Source organism: Eleginops maclovinus, chromosome 12 (genome assembly GCF_036324505.1).
Source record: "Eleginops maclovinus isolate JMC-PN-2008 ecotype Puerto Natales chromosome 12, JC_Emac_rtc_rv5, whole genome shotgun sequence".
In the NCBI taxonomy this organism is placed as follows: domain Eukaryota; kingdom Metazoa; phylum Chordata; class Actinopteri; order Perciformes; family Eleginopidae; genus Eleginops; species Eleginops maclovinus.
The window spans coordinates 9,384,959-9,402,366 of NC_086360.1; the positions used below are offsets into that span (position 1 = coordinate 9,384,959).

Consider the following 17,408-nt stretch of genomic DNA (forward strand, 5'->3'; position numbering starts at 1 on the left):
GGCAACTGGGCCCCTGGATTCCCTGAGATCCAGGTCGAGCACCACTCTCGCCCCGAGGGGTCAAAAGTCCAGTGCAGCCTCCTCTTCATGGTTCAAGGCCTGAAGAAAGTCCTGGAGGACCAGTGGGACAACCTCAACCCGAATGGTGATGAACTTCATAATAAGCTCAGGAACACCATTGCCATGGTCAACATGCTGCAAGTGTGTGCAAAGCATATCCTCGGAGGGGAGTGCTCCCCGAAGCCTGTCCCCACCCACTATGCCCGAGGGCGTGTTTAATAGGAAGCAGTGGAGCCACACACTGCTGACGACGGCCACGCTCTATCTGGACTGGCTGGAGTCTAAGTTTGGGCGACAGAGTTCAAAGGTCAAAAGAGAAAATAAAATTAAAAGTAAAGCTCTTCAGAAAAAGCCCACTCCTCAGAAGTACTTGGAGGGTAGCGGGTACCTTTTGTAATCCCTGTTTGTGATGCAGACACATCTACAGTCTATGGCAGCTTTTTTTAATAGTTAAGGATTTCTTTAAAGACTTTTTGTTGTTTATTTGTAATGTTTACAACTTGTTTCTTGTTACATTTTTGGGACATTTGAAATGTGTCACTTCATACGTTGTGTTTGAATTAATTAATGAATTTTGTACAAATGTAGTAAATAAAAATGCTGATTAAATCACAGTTAGTATGACAAGTAGGCATATTGAGAACATTTAAATTACTTTTTTAAATATTATATTTTCCAAAATGTCCATTTTGTCTTTGTTCAAATAAACTTGCAACATCTCTGCAGCTGACATCATTCCCATGTGACTGTCATCAATCAACTTGCCAAACAGGCAAATTAAAAGGGGCCTAATTTGCTTCTTAATTACGACAGTTTGTTTTCTCAGCCTCCACAATGATTAATTGTTATGCTCTGGCCATCCATCCCTTGTGAGCAGGGTGGCCTGAGGTAGAAAGAGAAGCTGATAGGAATCACCTACATAGAGCACAACCAGGTTCCAATCACCATATTGAAATGTGTGGACAGATGGACAGTGGGCAGTAAAGCAGATAAGACTGTCAAACTCCCATCAAAGCAAAGCTACAGAACAACAATACTGTAACAAAGATTGATGTGTGCCTCGCCATCACCAAATTACGTCATCAATTAATTTATATTAAAATGTTCCAATGTTTAGTGGCTTTGAATGAGCGTCAAAACAGTCTTGATGCTGCAAGTGAGCAACACAATGTTTTAAACAAACAGCTTTTAAAATGCTTTGCCTGTATTTTTGGCAAGTAAAATGTTTTGTTTAAGTAAAAAAAAAACTAGCCAAAGACTTTATCTCCAGCATTACATACTTCACTAACAAAATGGTAATTAGTTTATGAATTATTCCCCCTATTTTATTCGAATGTTGAAGAAAATGTTGACTAAAACTTTGTGTTTAATTAATAACAGTCCATGTTCGAGCACAGCACAACCATGTCAACCCTTTTTTAAAATGTTGGTACAAGCAATACCCCCACGTGAGTTTTTTTATATAGAATCATAACTTTAAACAGACAATTATCTTTGGTACAATATTACATATTCTGGAATTTAACTGCTCATATGACCAGGATCATTCAAAATGACACCATTTATAAAAAGCAGAACTAATAACCGTTTATTTTCACAGTCACTTTTATTAAATAGCAGTTTCATATGCATGCACTACACACAAAAGTAATGACACATTCCTTGCTGTTGTTATGATTCAACAATATATACAGATTTCAAATGAAAACTATTTTGATGACATGAACCGGTTTGAAGTGAATCCTGATGGAGGAGCTGCCTGCTACGTAGACCTGATGATCATCACGGATGAATGTATGAAGCATTCTATGCACTTATGAAGTGTAAATAATCAAATCACATACAGCATTTGTCCATTGTGGGGTCGGTCTTGGACTTCTCCATTTCTTGGTCACTTTAATGCAAAAAGTGTCCAAGACGGCAGTTCATTTGCTGAGTCTCTTTTCCAAGCACCTTTTGGGTGTCCAAACTGGGACGCTCTTATTGGCTTGAACTTGCTTTATTTGAGAAGGAAGTAAAATGCTCAAACAGGAAGGAGCTCTGGAGGACTCTCTCCGTAGCAGTACTTTGCTTGAGGGTTTCGATAAGTGTTCTCATGTTGAACACTCTAGATGAAAGAGAAAAATAATAAACAGGTTATTGAAGTCATTTTAAAGAATCATAAAGAAAAGTAGGGTTACAAAATAACATTTGAATGTTTACATTTTGGAGGAATCAGGAATTTCATAGAACAAAAGACTTAGTAAGCATGAGTAATGATAAAACTATGATTTGAGGAGTTTGTTTGATCCTCTTATTTAAAGAGATTAACAACAAAAGAAAGAGAAAAGTTTACACTTTTAGATTTCTGTAAGAAATGTATCTTTGGAAAAGCAAATGTCAAGAGGATTAGATACATTTTAACTTGAGTTTTCTGTCTCTTGAGAATCTATGTATGATATAAAACAAAAATATTTATATTTATAAAGAGGAAAATGCTAAATGTTGTTTAAAAAAAAGAAAAAAGATGTACTTTTATTAATCCCCGGGGGAAAATGTGATCTTCTACATTTGAACCTCATTCAATGAGTCATAGTTAAACATGTTTGAAAGTGTAGCGCATGTCTTTTTTAGCTTTGACTATCCAAAACATACTTAGATGAACATTATTTGTGAAATGTTGATTTTAATTATCAATGCATTTGCAAAGGTTTTGTATCTGTGGGAAACATTCACAAATGATGCCCAACAACTCAAACTGAAGATTTTAGACTAATTTCTGTGTTTATATAAAGATAGGATTGTGCTCTGTCAAGAGTTGGACGTTTACATTGCTGTTGGTCTCACAACATACTTGTGAAGAGGTCCTACACTTGGCCAGGCAAAGCTCAAAATGATCCTCCACAGCAGTGAAGAGATTCTGGAAACCTTCAGCTGCACGATTCAGGAAGCGCTCAAGGAGAGGTTGCTGAAGAGAAGCACACAGATAAGAGGGTGAGCATGAAGTCAAACATTTGATCTGTTTAACCTGTTCTTTCTTCCCTGTCATGGTCCCAGCCATGTTTAAAATGTCTAAAAATGTGCACTTTATGACCATGCAGGAAGCAGCATTGGGACTTTTTTAGATGACAGTCATAACTCAAGTCCCTGAGCATCCTTGATAGGACAGATTACCTTATCAGGCTGGAGGCAGCAAGAGACGCAATACTCATAGATGCTACAGCAGCCGTTGGCCAGGCAGCTCTTACAGATGTACTGTCTCGAGCTGGGTGCATTGACGTTACAGCAGCCGTTCACTAGCAAGTCTATTCTTTCACAGACGTAACCTGTAAACGTTAACACAGATAAGCATATATATTGATAAGAGAAAACTAAACAGTCTCTACGAGCCGGTATGTTATCAGGTGTAGTGGTTAGTAGTTGCTGCATTTCTCACCAAGTTCGTCTGTTAGCAGCGTCTTGCCCTGGATGGAGTTTCTGCACTGAGTGATCTGCCGGCTGCTGTTGCCCAGGTTGAAACGGACTTTCCAGGGGATGCGATGGTCTGGATCTCTAACCTCTAAGAGTGTACGATCCCGGATGGTCCGCTCCTCCTGCAAAATTCCAATAAAATCCCATTAAACAACAACTCAATAAATAAATATAAAGTTTGGAAAAGGGTCTGACAATAGGATTAGAATTTAAGTGAGAAAATGCAAGAGGACTAGAAATTTACATTTTTTAAAATGATGCTGCTGACATCAAAACTGTTGCTTTGACATTAAATGGAGTGCTTCAAATGTCTCAAAAACCTTTTTTTTTATTGAACAGAAGAAGATCTCACATCTGTACAATACTTTTGCCTGAATAAGTTGTCTTAAAGTCGGAAATATAAGACTTTAATCAGATAGAGCTGAGCCAATTAGATAAGTCAATAGAGAATCAAAATACAGATAATATAATCTCTTAATCTTTTAAGCAAACATGCAGAACATTCACTAGTTACAACTTGTCAACTTGTGACTGTTTAAAAAAAAAAAAACTAGGCAAGGCTAGGCAACTTGCAACAGAAGGCAATTCATTACGAAATAGTGTAGTGGAAACATATTATAAAGTGGTATTTAAAAACACTTCAAATACATGAATAAAAGTTATAGTGCAGTGTGAGATATGAATAGTTCAATTAAAAGCAGCAGACAAAAGAAAAGTCTTCAGCCTGGATTTAAAAGTAGTAAGGGTTGCAGAGGACCTGCAGGGTTCTGGTAGTTTCAGATATTTGTAGAATAATAACTGAAACGCTGCTTCTCCATGTTTAGTTCTGAATCTGGGGACAGAAAGCAGACCTGTCCCAGAAGACCTGGGAGTTCTGGACGGTTCATAATTTAGCAATTTTTTGGCCTTAAACCATTCAGTGCTTTCTAAACCAGCAGCAGTATTTTGAAATCAATTCTTTGACGGACAGGAAGCCAGTGTAAAACCACCCGAACTGGAGGCATGTGATCCACTTTCTTAGTGTTAATGAGCACTCCAGCCGTGGAATTCTGAATAAACTGCAGCTTTCTTGTGAGACCTGTAAAGACACCACTACTGTAAACTGGAGATCTTCGGGTTTTGTATTATCGATCAGACAGAACGATGTACTTAAACATGTTTAAAGTGAAGTATAAAGGTGTAGCCTAATGTCAACTGTTCACGAGGTACAGCAGATTGTCCTCTCTTATACATAGGTTGAAGTGTCCTTGTGTCACCCAATATTACGTAGGCCTATAAAGCCATTGAGAATATATAATATAGCCTAATAAGTAGGACTAATTCAAGGCAACATTGCTTTTACAGGATGTCACCCTCCATCTGGTTATTTCATCAAGAAATCACATGTACCCAGGTCCGACTAGCTTCAGTGTGAGTGTCAGTACCTGTTTGAGCGTGCTGGTGAGAAAGTAGATGAGAGACAGTCCGAAGACTACTCCCAGCACCCATCGCTTCCTCAGTAGCCGCCGTAGCATCATCATAGCATGGCTTTCTTAGGGGAGAGTCCGGTGATAGTGACAGTCCAAAACATCAAACCTCCACGGGCATCAACTCCCTGACTGACGTTATTTCATAGGAATATGTAACGATGTGTTTCTACGTGAAGAAACTCGCTCAAACACTGTGAAACTATCTGTTTACTGACGTTAGTTAGCTTTATCAGACAGAAATTGTGATAAATACACCAACAAGTAAAGTCGTTTTATTATTAGTGTCAAGAAGCGTTAGCTAACCCATGTTGCAGGTTTAGCGATAATTACGCTACACTGGCCATGTCTGTAAATAAGAATTATGCTCGGACACAGCTAAATCAGTCAACTGTTGGACATGCAGGCAAGTTAACGGTGTTTCATCATAAAAGCCTGCTTTGTTAGCCTGCTAGCTAGATTTCGTTAGCACTAGCTTTCTACCCTAGATAAGCCAGACACTGCTGATTAAAGAGCACGTATAGTGCAGCCTAGTGACAAACTTTCGCCTCCTTTGAAGAAAACGATTCTGTAATATCCAATATTATGTCAAAAAAGCAACAACGGTGGTGTTTATCCAGCAAACTCTGACAAGCACCATCTGCAAAACAAATTTCCAACGCGGATGTGGTGTGGTTACAAGGAGGTCACTGATTGGGTAGATAGGCGACGTCGAAAACGCCATACCGGAAGTTTGTTTTAGCTATAGCTGGACCGTCGGAGCATCTTTTGCAGCAGCATCACCATCAATTTAGCTATCCTGACACTAAATATGCCAAGAGCTGAGGGGAAATTCACTGTACTAATTCAGGTAATGTCGTCTATTTTGTTATTCAGCTTACTGTATAACGAATGAGACACACAGAAAGCAGAAATGCTAAATGTATGCTTTCACAGCCGGCCTCTCTCCGTCAGTCTCACAGTTGATGTTGATTTGCATTTGCAGGGCTGGGCCATGTGGTGATGCCATGCAGAGGAGACACAGCAGCAACACGGATGGCATGCCCTCTGAAAGGCGGGAAGAATAGCTCCTAGAAACCTTTAATTAGTGTATTTTTATTTGACAAATAAACAGCCAAAAGCATGTTGCCCCCCCCAGTTTTTTTTCTTTAATCGTTTTGGCAAGGCCTCTTAGTTCCAGTCAAAGACAATCAAAATAATCATGCTTACAAAGATATAGTAGACAATGGTGTGCTTCCAAATGTGTTGTTGCAGAGGCCAAGCTCTATTTGTGAATTAAACACCCTTCAATTGATTTGTGATTTGGTCACAAAGACCTTAGGGGAAAGTCACCACCTCACTTAATGTATCTTATTCCAACTCAGGAGCCGAAGCCAAACTCTGGGATCAGACAGCAGCCTGGATGAGGGTGGTGTTTTTGACTGCCTGAAGCCCGACTCACCCGCTTCCCCCCAGCAGATCTTCTCCGGCCTGGTGGGTGTCCCCTCCAGCTCTGTCTCCTCTGCCCAATTCCAGGCAGCCGGCTTAGTCCTGGGCTCTCCCCCTGAAGTTTTTATCCAGATGACTGCCTCGTCTAGAGAAGAAGGAGGCCCCCACCGCACAGAGGGTGGACCTTTCCTCCCTCGACCACCTCCACACCACCACCATCACCACCACCACCACCACCCCTACCACCACCAGCCCCTGCAGCACAGGACCTCCTCTCTGCTCCAGCAGGCCACCACAGCTGCCGGCTCAGAGAGGCACAGCTCCAGGGAGGAGGCGCAGGAAGACCCGTCCACCCCGGCCCCGGCACTCTCTGAGTTAAAGGCAGTGGTCACATGGCTGCAGAGAGGCTTCCCCTTCATCCTCATTCTGCTGGCTAAAGTCTGCTTCCAGCATAAGCTAGGTACACCAGCATGTGGAGTAATAGTGCGGCTCACGTACAGTATAGTACATCACTGACATCAAAGAATCAAAAGCAGCATAAGATCTGATACTGTTGCTCCTCTCTCCTGCAGGTATTGCTGTGTGTGTGGGAATGGCCAGCACATTCGCCTATGCCAATTCCACTTTTAGGCACCAAGTTTCATTACGGGTAAAATAAAATAAAGTTTCTTAACTTCTGGTTTGATGCAGGTTTTAAGACATTCCCAACACTCTACTTTTTCGGATAATAGCCAAATCTGATACTTATACACAATTACTGTAGGCTTAAATCAAATGTATGCCGTGTTTTTCCACACATGTCCATATTTAAGGATAAGGCTGGTGCTCATTCATATTTCTTAAGAAATCCCAAGAAAGACCAAAAACAACAGTATTCAAATATTTTATTTCAATCTTTTTGTTTTTTGGAAATCCTTTAAAATGTATACAACTGTTATTGTTCTGTTGATTTGACAGTTTTCACATTTTAAACGATCACAGAAAGACGTTCCACAACACTACTTTTTAGGATATTAGCCAATTCTGATACCTACCACGTATTTGTCTCGCAACTCAAAGGCCAATCATACATAGATGTGTGTTTAAAAAAGAAAAGAAAAAAGGTAACAAGTAATAACTACTTTTCACAAAACAGCACCTGGAAACAATGTGAGGAGCTAATGCCTTAAATGCATTTTTGGACTGAGAAATAAAATGTTTCAGGTTTCAAGTTTATTCATCATTCATAGTTGGTTTTGCTGGTATTTAACTACTGAATCTCATTCTTTTTATAAAGAATCCTTTCAAATATATAAAACTGTTATTGTTCTGTTGATTTGGAAGTTTTCACATTTTAGATAATCGCAGAAAGACATTCCAACACACAAACCGGTATCACCGTTAAAGATATTATTTTCTTAACATTTTGTTTTCTCTACACCTATTTGTTTATCCCAACAATATACGATTGTTCACCATAACACATAAAGTCTTTCTTCTCTCATTTTGTGTTTATCACTATTTAGGTCTTGTGTTTATTTACTTTTTTACCAGGTGACATTATTGCCATTACTAGTGTTGAAATTTCTAAGTGTAGAGAAATGTAGTGTAATATTTTTAATAAAGCTGTGTGTTTCTTTTCTGTTACCAGGCGGAACGCTCTGTATTTGTTGCTCTGTGGATCATCATGTTCCTTGCAGGGAATATAATGTACATCTATTACACATTCAATCAAGAGGAGCTGCACCTCAGGTAGTGTACTCGCAGATATTTTAAAAGTAGCTGTGTTTTTCTTTGCGTGCCAGCTTATGTTTTGGATTTTGTTTAAGTTTTTCCACTCATTTTTTGTTGTTAGCCATTTTATTTTTACTTTCATTTCAGGAAGCGTTCCTGTTCTTGTCTGCTCTTGTCCTGTGAGTATTTTGTGTTTATCTCATTTTGTTTGTTTCCAGAACGTTTATGCATTTGTCTTTCTGTTGCTTTTCAGCCCACCATCCAGAGAAAAACACCAGACCTCCTTTTAATAACTCACCTAGATGTTGTTTTCTTTCTCTTTCTAGCCTCATATTTGCCAAGCCCAACCTGAGCAGCTTTGAGTTTTTTGATCTGATCTGGGCCGTGGGCATCACTGACTTTGTCCTCAAGTACTTCACCATTGGCCTGAAATGCTTGGTCCTCTTTTTGCCCAAGATTCTCCTGGCCTTCAAATCAAGGGTAAGTAATCCACATTCATCCCCCTGACCCTCGGAACATCTAAAGTCATGTGACTTTTATTATTAATCTTTTGCATGGGACACACAGTTTAAACTATACACATAAATTAAAACTATAACATATGCCTATACATTTAACAATCTAAACATGCATTAGAAGAATCGGAGGATGAAACCCTCTTTATTGTCACATACATGCACATAGCAGAGCACACACAGTGAAATTGGTCCTCTGCATTTAACCCATCCTAGCCATTAACCCATTTGTTTGGTTTTATTTTTGTTATTTGAGTAAACATTTTAAATCATCAGGCAAAAAATACAAAAACATTGTAAGAAAACAATAAAAAATGTTTCTCATATTAACAATTATTGTTTATATCAGCCCTCATTACTTGCTTTTTAACATTTCCCCAAACTTGATAAATGTTTTTAGCTTTTCGCCAAAGTAGTTTATGCCTTAACTTTTGTACTTCTGATGATCTGACAGTAAAAATATGCCAAACAAATTTTGGTTTAAAACTCAAGTTATATAATGTAATTCTTACATTTACAGCTGTTTAAGATGATAAGATAAGATCAAACGTTATTTACCCCGTTGGGAAATTTATAGCAGCAGCAGGGAGTGAAAAACAGGACGGTACAGAATCACACAATAGAATTATATAGTAACTGTTGAAACAAGATTATCACGGTGAAACATTGATCATTTGATGAACATATATACACATTTCTAACAGTAAAGGCTGTTAAGAGGGATTGATTTATAATTTAAACACATTACTGAACATGGAGGAAGATCTTGTATGACACTGTACCATAATTTAGTCTGAATTTAAGTTTGAGGTATACAGCCTTATCCATAAATCATGTAGACCATGATTTAAGTCACAGGAAGTTTACAGACAAAGTTGTCTTAACTTTGAAGATAATTCAAGGAAACCTGCTCAGCCATGATGAAATACTCCACCGAGTGCAGAAAGTGCCACAGGGTCACAGTGTGAAACTGTTTTGTATTCATAAGGTTTTAAATGGTACTCCTTGGGTGAGCTTGTGCAACATGGGTCTCTGTGAGCGTGGTTCGTCTGGCCTGAGGCAACAGAATATTACTGCAAACACACACACACACACGAACACATACTTTGATTATCATACAGGTGCCGCTCATATTCCTGGTGTGTGTATGTGTGTTGGTTGGAGAAAAGGAGGGGGGGACGTTTCAAAGTATTAGGATTACATTTTCCACTGATAAACAGACCTACAGGCCTATCAGAACCACGGCAGCTAGCAACTGAGCTCATTTGTCCTCGAGGGGGTTGCAAGGGTGAGGTCATCCCTCCCTAGAGCTGGACCATTACCTGTAACACACACACACACACACACACACACACACACACACACACACACACACACACACACACACACACACACACACACACACACACACACACACACACACAAATGCAAAAGAAAGTCTAAGCACATATAACATTTTACAGGCTTGATGGATCACATGTAGAGATGTACAGAGTCCGAAATGGCATTATCACTGTATTGTAATATAAGGGGAAACAGTATGGTCTATTCCTGAACTCTATGAACTTACTTAATTAGCCTATGTTTTCATTACTGCATCCAACGGTGGATACACTAATGAACCTATAATCAGTGCAAGTCTGCTCAGGTAATTGCAGCAACGCTTACAGAAGTTCCATGACAGCTTTGTTTTGAAGGCTTTGACTCTTCATATCAACAGTTTATTAACAAAAAAAATGTAAATAAATGTGTTTGAGTGTTTTGGCACACACTTTAGTTCCTACATTTTGTGGTCGTAAAATCAATCTTTTTTTTTTTGTGTGTTGCTCTTTTGGTGCCGCTTTTCATGTCTATTCGATTTGCCTCGAGCTAGGTTCAATTGCGCAGAGTTTCTGATGCTCAGTAGGGGCATGAGTCAAGAAGCGGTAAAAGTAATTATTATTTTTACATAATTTATAACTGATTCACGTGCATTAATGCATTTTTGCTTGATGACCTCCTCATCACTTAAGTCCATTTCAATTCTTACGAATTTAAATATTTGGTTTGGAAAAAATAAAGGAAGAGAATAAAAATACAGGATGGTTAAAAACTGAAACTAAGTCGGTCTCAGTTTTGTTTTCTGCACACATATGCATGCGGGCAATACAAATAACATACTGCTGTTTTTTCTGTCTTGGTGTCTGTACAGCAGCAACAAAAGTACCAGTGAAGAAGACTGCTAGGAAACAAACATGATGTATACAATGAACCATTTAAAGAGGACATTTTATGCTAAATTTCCAGCTTCATAATTGTATTTTGTAATATGTTTACATGCTTTAATGTTCAAAAGGACTTTATTTTCCTCTTTTCACCCTGACACCAGAGCCAGTCTGCTCTGATTGGCTAGCTGGTTAACTGCTTGAAGATGTGTTGGAAATATCCCGCCCCTTAGCCTCTTGTCGTACAATGTGTCGTAGCATGAGCCATGAGTGTTACACTGTGATGTCATAATGTGAATGAGTAAACAGAGGAGTCCAATGGAGGGAGTTTCAGGCAGGGGGGGAGTGTGTGGAAGAGAAACTCCTGGAGGGAACTTTAGGACATTGCAGGTCATTAACTTGCACAAAGACATACTAGAGGGAAGGGAAAACTCACAAAAGTAGGGCCTCTTTAAGTTGGCCTAAAATATCAATGCTAAAAATGTTGTATGAGGAAGGAAGAAGCTTGTTAAGCAGAAATGTCTCATGACACCTTTTTAGAAGAAAGCTAATAAATAAATAAAAAACAGCTTTGCAGATTACTTTAATGTAAAGTTATAAGAGTGTGCAGACAGATCCGACAAAGTAATGAAACAAAAAAAGCAGGAAACCGCTCAAACAAGGCCTGCAGTGGAGCTTACTCAAAGTTTTTGGCTGGTGTCCAAACTTAAATTTGACAGTTTCTTACGTGGGCGTGATGGGCACTGTGGGATATGAGGCCGAGGGGACAATGAAGAAGATGAATTAGCCACTAGCAGAGGCCTTCCTCCCCGACCAACCTGGCTGCTTGTGGCTCTTTACCCACAGTCATCAATCTTTGTCAGGCACCATCCAGGAAGTCATTACGCAAGCTGGGATGCCACGGGGGCCATCAGGGAATCAAGGTTGCCTTCATTTCTGTTGCCACTGTTTTTAACCATCCCCAATTCACTTGACACACTTTTTTGACAGTCAGAAGTTATTTTCTGTAATTATTTAGGGAAGGGGCCCTTTTTAATAGAAGCTAGTGAACCCCCGTAGGGTCTGGGTTTAATGTGGGCACTGGGTAGCAGGTGGAAAGAGTCGCTGCCAGTTTCCCTTGCAGTGTGAGGAAATTGCATGTACTGCTGTGAAACTGCAGAGCGCTGGACAGCAGCCATGTTTGGGCTGGAGGCATGCTGTTTTAAGCTTTTAATACCGCACTGCTCTTGACTAGATATAAGAGGGCCCCGAAGCTTTTTCAGCTTTTTGGACAGTGAGTTCTTCAAAGGAACACATTGTGTCCATTTTTTTTTCTTGTTAAAACTTGGTTGAAGGCACAATAAACTCACAGAGTTTGATTGGAGCATTTAGAAAAGCCTTCTTTAATTTCTAACATTGCTTGTTTGTCCAGGGTAAGTTCTACCTGCTGATTGAGGAGCTGAGCCAGCTGTTTCGGGCCCTGGTCCCCATCCAGCTGTGGTACAAGTACATCATGGGAGAAGACCCGTCAAACAGCTACTTCCTGGGAGCCACACTCATCATCATCTACAGTCTCTGCAAGGTAATCAGTGCACAGCAGAGAAATAATTAGCATGGTTAATGTTATTTGTGTATCTCTCAAAATCAAACAAAAGACTGCAAATACATTCAGAATAAATAAGATCTCCAATAATCTGACAACAGATGCAGTGAAGGGACCCAAAATAGGAATATTCTTCTTAAAGTCTAAAATGTCACTACCACCCTCCAACTGCCTACACTGTATGTTACTCCTAACAATACGAATGTGTTGAAAATAATAACAATAATTGACATTATCATGATATTGTTATTCTAAGAGTCTGACTGGAGGCTTGCCATGGTTTTTTAATAGTGGTGGTTGTGCAAGACGAGGGTCATGGGGTCACTGGTCAAAATGCAGTTCCAGGAGGATGAATGTTTTCAGCAAGAATCATGACAACACTATTTATAAGAGACTAAGTATTTATACTGCAATACTACAATTGTCAACATCTGCTCAAAAATCTTACAATGGCCTTAGCATACTGGAATCACTTAAAGACAAACGCATATCTGAAGTATTGCATCAGCGGGAGGACACGCATATTTTGAATCAACCTTTTTTTCAGTGAAAAACAAATAATAATAATATAGGAAAACTGTTAGTCTGTTTTATTTTACATAATAATTCCTGGATTGTTTCAATCAGTTTCTATTTTTCACTTCTCCACTACAATAGCAAGTTAGAAAGCTTTTCCAAGCCCTTTTGAGATGATCACGATATCCCCAACAATAAACATTCACCACAATCATCTCTTTGTGATTGTTTATTATCGCCCCCGGAGATAAAATCATCTCATCCCTAATATATACAATTTATGAGAAGTCTTTTGTACAAAGTTGCCATTTTGTCTCTGTCAAAAAGCACTACAGGAAAAAATATAGGGTTTTATTAAAGAGCGAAGGAAGGGGATTCATCAAAAGTGAATAAAATCCAGTCATTTGTCTTCCTTACAAGCAATGGTCAGAGGGGAATTCTGACAGAGGCTAGATGACCAAAATCTAGATATCAGAATTCCTTTATGCGTCCCACTAAAATTGACAAGAATCATCTCCACTGTTATTCTCTTTCCTGGAATAGAAAAAACAAAACATCCAGGCCTTGATTTTTAACACAAAGGTTGAAGGGTGTCCTCAGAAAAGGGAAAATGAAACTGCTACAGTTTGTGGTTACTACAAGGTCAGTTACTGTAAAACTAAGAAAGACTTATTACGAAAAAAGTTTTTCTTAGAGCCATGCGTCACAGATTGTAGGGGGAAGTAGTGAAATTTTGTAAGCGAAATGAAACTCAAATGATGCAATGCTCAAAATACTTACACCCTGACATTGTCACTATCATGTGTTCTCAAGTGTGTTTTATAATTATAGACCAAAAGTATTTAATTGTGTCAATAGTGTGATGAAGTTCTTCGGTTGGTGATTCACTGTTGAAATTCTCAAAAAGTGTTTCACAATAAGGAGTGAGATTCTTTTGAACTGTTGCTATTTATATTGACCTAGTGGTGTTGCTATGGGGATGTTCATTGTTTGAAGTGGTCCACCAATTAGGTCCAGACCGAAATATGTTTGCTACTATTGGCTGGATTGAGATACTTGTATGAAAATGACATTTATGGTCCCAAAAGGTTGAATCCACTCTTACCATGATGATACTATGACTTTTAATCAAGCATCCCTGTGAGGCTGACCTTGGTGATTTTGAGGAATCTGTTTTCAATAGCTCCTGGACTTCATATACCTCTCAGGCTGATCTGTAATCACTGGTGATCCTTTAACATTTTTTGTAGCCCTAATAGGTCTAATGTTTAAACTACATACTTGACTGTTTTTTTGTTACATTTTAAAAAGTAGATCTACTCGGAGTTGCTATTTTAAAACTTCATATTTATTGTTTTGCAGTCCTTTGACATCTGTGGACGTGTGTCCGCCATACGCAAGGCCTTCGTCATGCTCTGCAGCTCCCAGGTCAGATTCAGACTTGTTTTGCAATACTCGCATCAATAAACACACACACAGATCTACTCAACGTTGTGTTTTTGCATTGAGAATTCAGAATATATCCACAAGAGTTCAATCTTCTTTTATTGTGAGTCTTTTTTGTGTCTCATCCAGAATTATGGCGTTAGGGCGGGCAGTCAGCAGTGCAGCGAGGCGGGGGATGTCTGTGCGATTTGTCAAGCAGATTTCAGAGACCCCATATCCCTTCTCTGTCAGGTAAGACCTCAGTTAAAGGCTGCTGGACCTCTAACAACAGCCAGCATTACTGATGGGTCACTGTCACTGCCGAAAGGTCAGAAGGTCATCTGGTCCGACTACTTTCAGCAGTTATTCTTCAAGTATAAATTGGAAAGAAACCAACATTTGCATACTCATGCTAATATAATTTTGATCATAACTGTGGTCCTGAAAGGGAGGTCAAAGGTCACTGTCAGCTAATAGTTAGTGCTCTTGCTCAAAAAGATGCTCTTAAATTGGCCTAGTTATTCATACTTCGTAAAAAATTTGTAAAAATCAACAGTCAATAATGCAAAGAATATTTAACAAGAGATTTCTCTGTCACAAAAATGTAACCTGTGCGTGTGTCCCCCCTCCCTAGCACGTATTCTGCGAGGAGTGCCTCTGCTTGTGGTTTGACCGGGAGAGAACATGTCCGCTGTGTCGCTCCACCGTCATTGAGACCCTGCGCTGCTGGAAGGACGGCACGACGTCGGCTCACTTCCAGATCTACTGAGCTCTGACCCGCGCAAACTGAGAGATAATATGGTGCTGCGATGCGAGTTTGACAATGCCGGGTCATCTTTTGTCTTATCATCTTAGGGCACTGACTCTTTAAGTCAGGTTAGGCCTAACTGCAGTAACACATCACATAGGGAACATTAGTTTTGAAGCCATTTTGAAAAGACCGCAACAGATTTTGAACACATTATTTTCAGTGAGATGGGTTGAGCATCTAATGAAGCTGGAATCAGGAGGGACATGCACAAACCAAATTATCAACATCACTTAAGAGAAACGCAAAGCTACGACAATTGTTAGTTTCACCATTTGACCATTGTTATATCACAATGAACACAGGCTTAGAAACTTTTGTTTACTGTGATCATCATATTTCACTAAAACCATGATTGTAACAAGAATATTCATTTGGTTTAGTGTGGTGATAATGTAAATGTTCACAGTATTCATGCTGTATTTGTTGTAATTGTACCACTTTTCTATATTTTATGATTTTGTCATATATACATACAGTCTTTACTACCCTTTTTTTCAAAAACTATTTAATGTAATTTGATTTGGTTTCTAGTTTTGCAATAGTTCAAATAAAACAAATAGGATATTTGACCTTGAACAGAAACATAATGATTGTGGAGAAAATAAGTTTGAGCTTTTGTCCTGACTGTAGGTGAAAACAGACTCTTGGTAAGCAAATGATAAGGTTATTCAGACTTTTAAATGTAAGGTGGTGCGTGGCTGTTAGCTAACCATACTTTAAATAGTGTAATTGTTTATGGTACAAGCACTACAAGGAAATCATGACGTTAAGTGAATGCGTATTAACTGTGATGAAGTCAGTAGTATTTGACTTCTTATACATTTTCATATCCGTTGAGACCCCATGTCTGATAATCTTGGCCAAATCTTTGCCAACTTTCATTTTAATTCTCTCTGAATGTTGTTATTTTGAATCCTTACATTTAGAACAATTCATCCTTGGGTTGCATTATATACCAAACGCCCACTGCAGGTTTTTGAGTTTTAAATTAAAGCACTTTAGCTTACTTTGTCAAGTGTATTTCTTCTCTTATTGTAACAACACCTGCAGCGAATGTATTTCAGAAACATTTTATTATCAATTATTAAAAATCCATAGGAAATATTTGATTAGTATAAATAACACACATTGTATAAAAGACAGTTCCAGAAATTCTGTTCACAGTACACTTGATTTATCAGAGAAAGCTTATTTCCAGTAATCACAGACAGCATCAACAGCATAGCTTCCTATGAGCAGGTCCTGTATCTTTAAGAGTCAAACAACAAAAGACAAAAAGCCACTGAACACTGCCCCCAACTGATAATTATAACAAAGCACAGGAGAATGTATAAACATCATCTAAACACTGTAGAAAACATCTATAAAAACATCCTCATCCTCTCAGTATTTACATGTTTACACTTAGCTTATGTAAAATAAAAAGTACAGTGCATTATGAGGCTCATTAACTTCAGTGCATTTTATATGATTGCAGCCTTAGTTGTAGTTTAACATACATTTAAAAGTTGAATCAGTTTAACCTCTGTCGTTGCGCACTCGTGGTTGGTGAAGGTCAGTTGAGTCATATTCGTAAGATTTTCCCTGCACACTACCAGGGGAGGATTACATCACCGTTTTGTAACTGGGATGACATCGGAGAGGCACACGGGGGCAGGACGGGCAACGCGCTGGCTGCTGAGAGTTCAGTGTGTCAGCTCGTTATAAAACTCGCAGTGTATCCACATCGGTCCTAAGGAAGTGTTCATAACACATTGAGTTTAGTCAGGCACAAAGTTCCGACCCTGAAACACGCTTTTAAATCTGCTGCTTCCTTTTCCTTTGTGGGTCATATTCGCTGCACACCTCCATTCATGATCGCCTCCTCAGTCTCCTGCATCCTTCCTTTAAGTGCAAATGATGTTAGCCCATTCCTCGTCTATGGTCCTAAAGGCACCATCTACATAAGATATAAACACAAGTAATTAGCACAAAATATCCATACATTAAATATTATCATTCACAACCGTTTTTAACGATATTTAAAAATGTCTCTCTTGACTTCATGATCAACTTTTTTCCTCATTACATGCTATACATTTTCCTGACAGAAACCTGGGCACCTTGTCAAAAGTAAACGGACATTTTAGCACAAAAAAAGACATACCAAATAAACAGCAGACAAAAGCCCGATAAAATTGCCAAAATGAAACAATATTCATTATGAATCATGCGACTTAAATGACGTTCAAAGCTTAG

The 17,408-nt window shown here is 38.9% G+C and overlaps 2 protein-coding genes across 3 annotated transcripts; one reads left to right on the forward strand and one right to left on the reverse strand.

Moving 5' to 3' along the window:
- Positions 1–1,621: 1,621 nt before the first annotated feature.
- Positions 1,622–5,663, reverse strand: spring1 (SREBF pathway regulator in golgi 1). The gene is made up of 5 exons (XM_063896709.1): positions 4,935–5,663; positions 3,476–3,632; positions 3,214–3,365; positions 2,894–3,007; positions 1,622–2,167 (listed from the first exon to the last, which is right to left on the reverse strand). The coding sequence occupies exons 1-5, from the start codon at positions 5,028–5,030 to the stop codon at positions 2,084–2,086; spliced, it is 603 nt and encodes a 200-aa protein (XP_063752779.1). The 5' UTR covers positions 5,031–5,663; the 3' UTR covers positions 1,622–2,083.
- On the forward strand, positions 5,369–16,176 carry rnft2 (ring finger protein, transmembrane 2). 2 transcript variants are annotated; one of them, XM_063896706.1, is made up of 10 exons: positions 5,369–5,826; positions 5,962–6,204; positions 6,341–6,864; positions 6,977–7,053; positions 8,035–8,135; positions 8,444–8,597; positions 12,248–12,397; positions 14,297–14,362; positions 14,510–14,611; positions 14,994–16,176. In XM_063896706.1, exons 3-10 carry the CDS (start codon positions 6,537–6,539, stop codon positions 15,126–15,128), a joined length of 1,113 nt encoding a protein of 370 aa, XP_063752776.1. In that variant the 5' UTR covers positions 5,369–5,826; positions 5,962–6,204; positions 6,341–6,536; the 3' UTR covers positions 15,129–16,176. The 2 variants fall into 2 exon arrangements, with proteins under 2 accessions (XP_063752776.1, XP_063752775.1); XM_063896705.1 differs by having other exon boundaries at positions 5,370–5,826; positions 5,962–6,030.
- Positions 16,177–17,408: the final 1,232 nt, after the last annotated feature.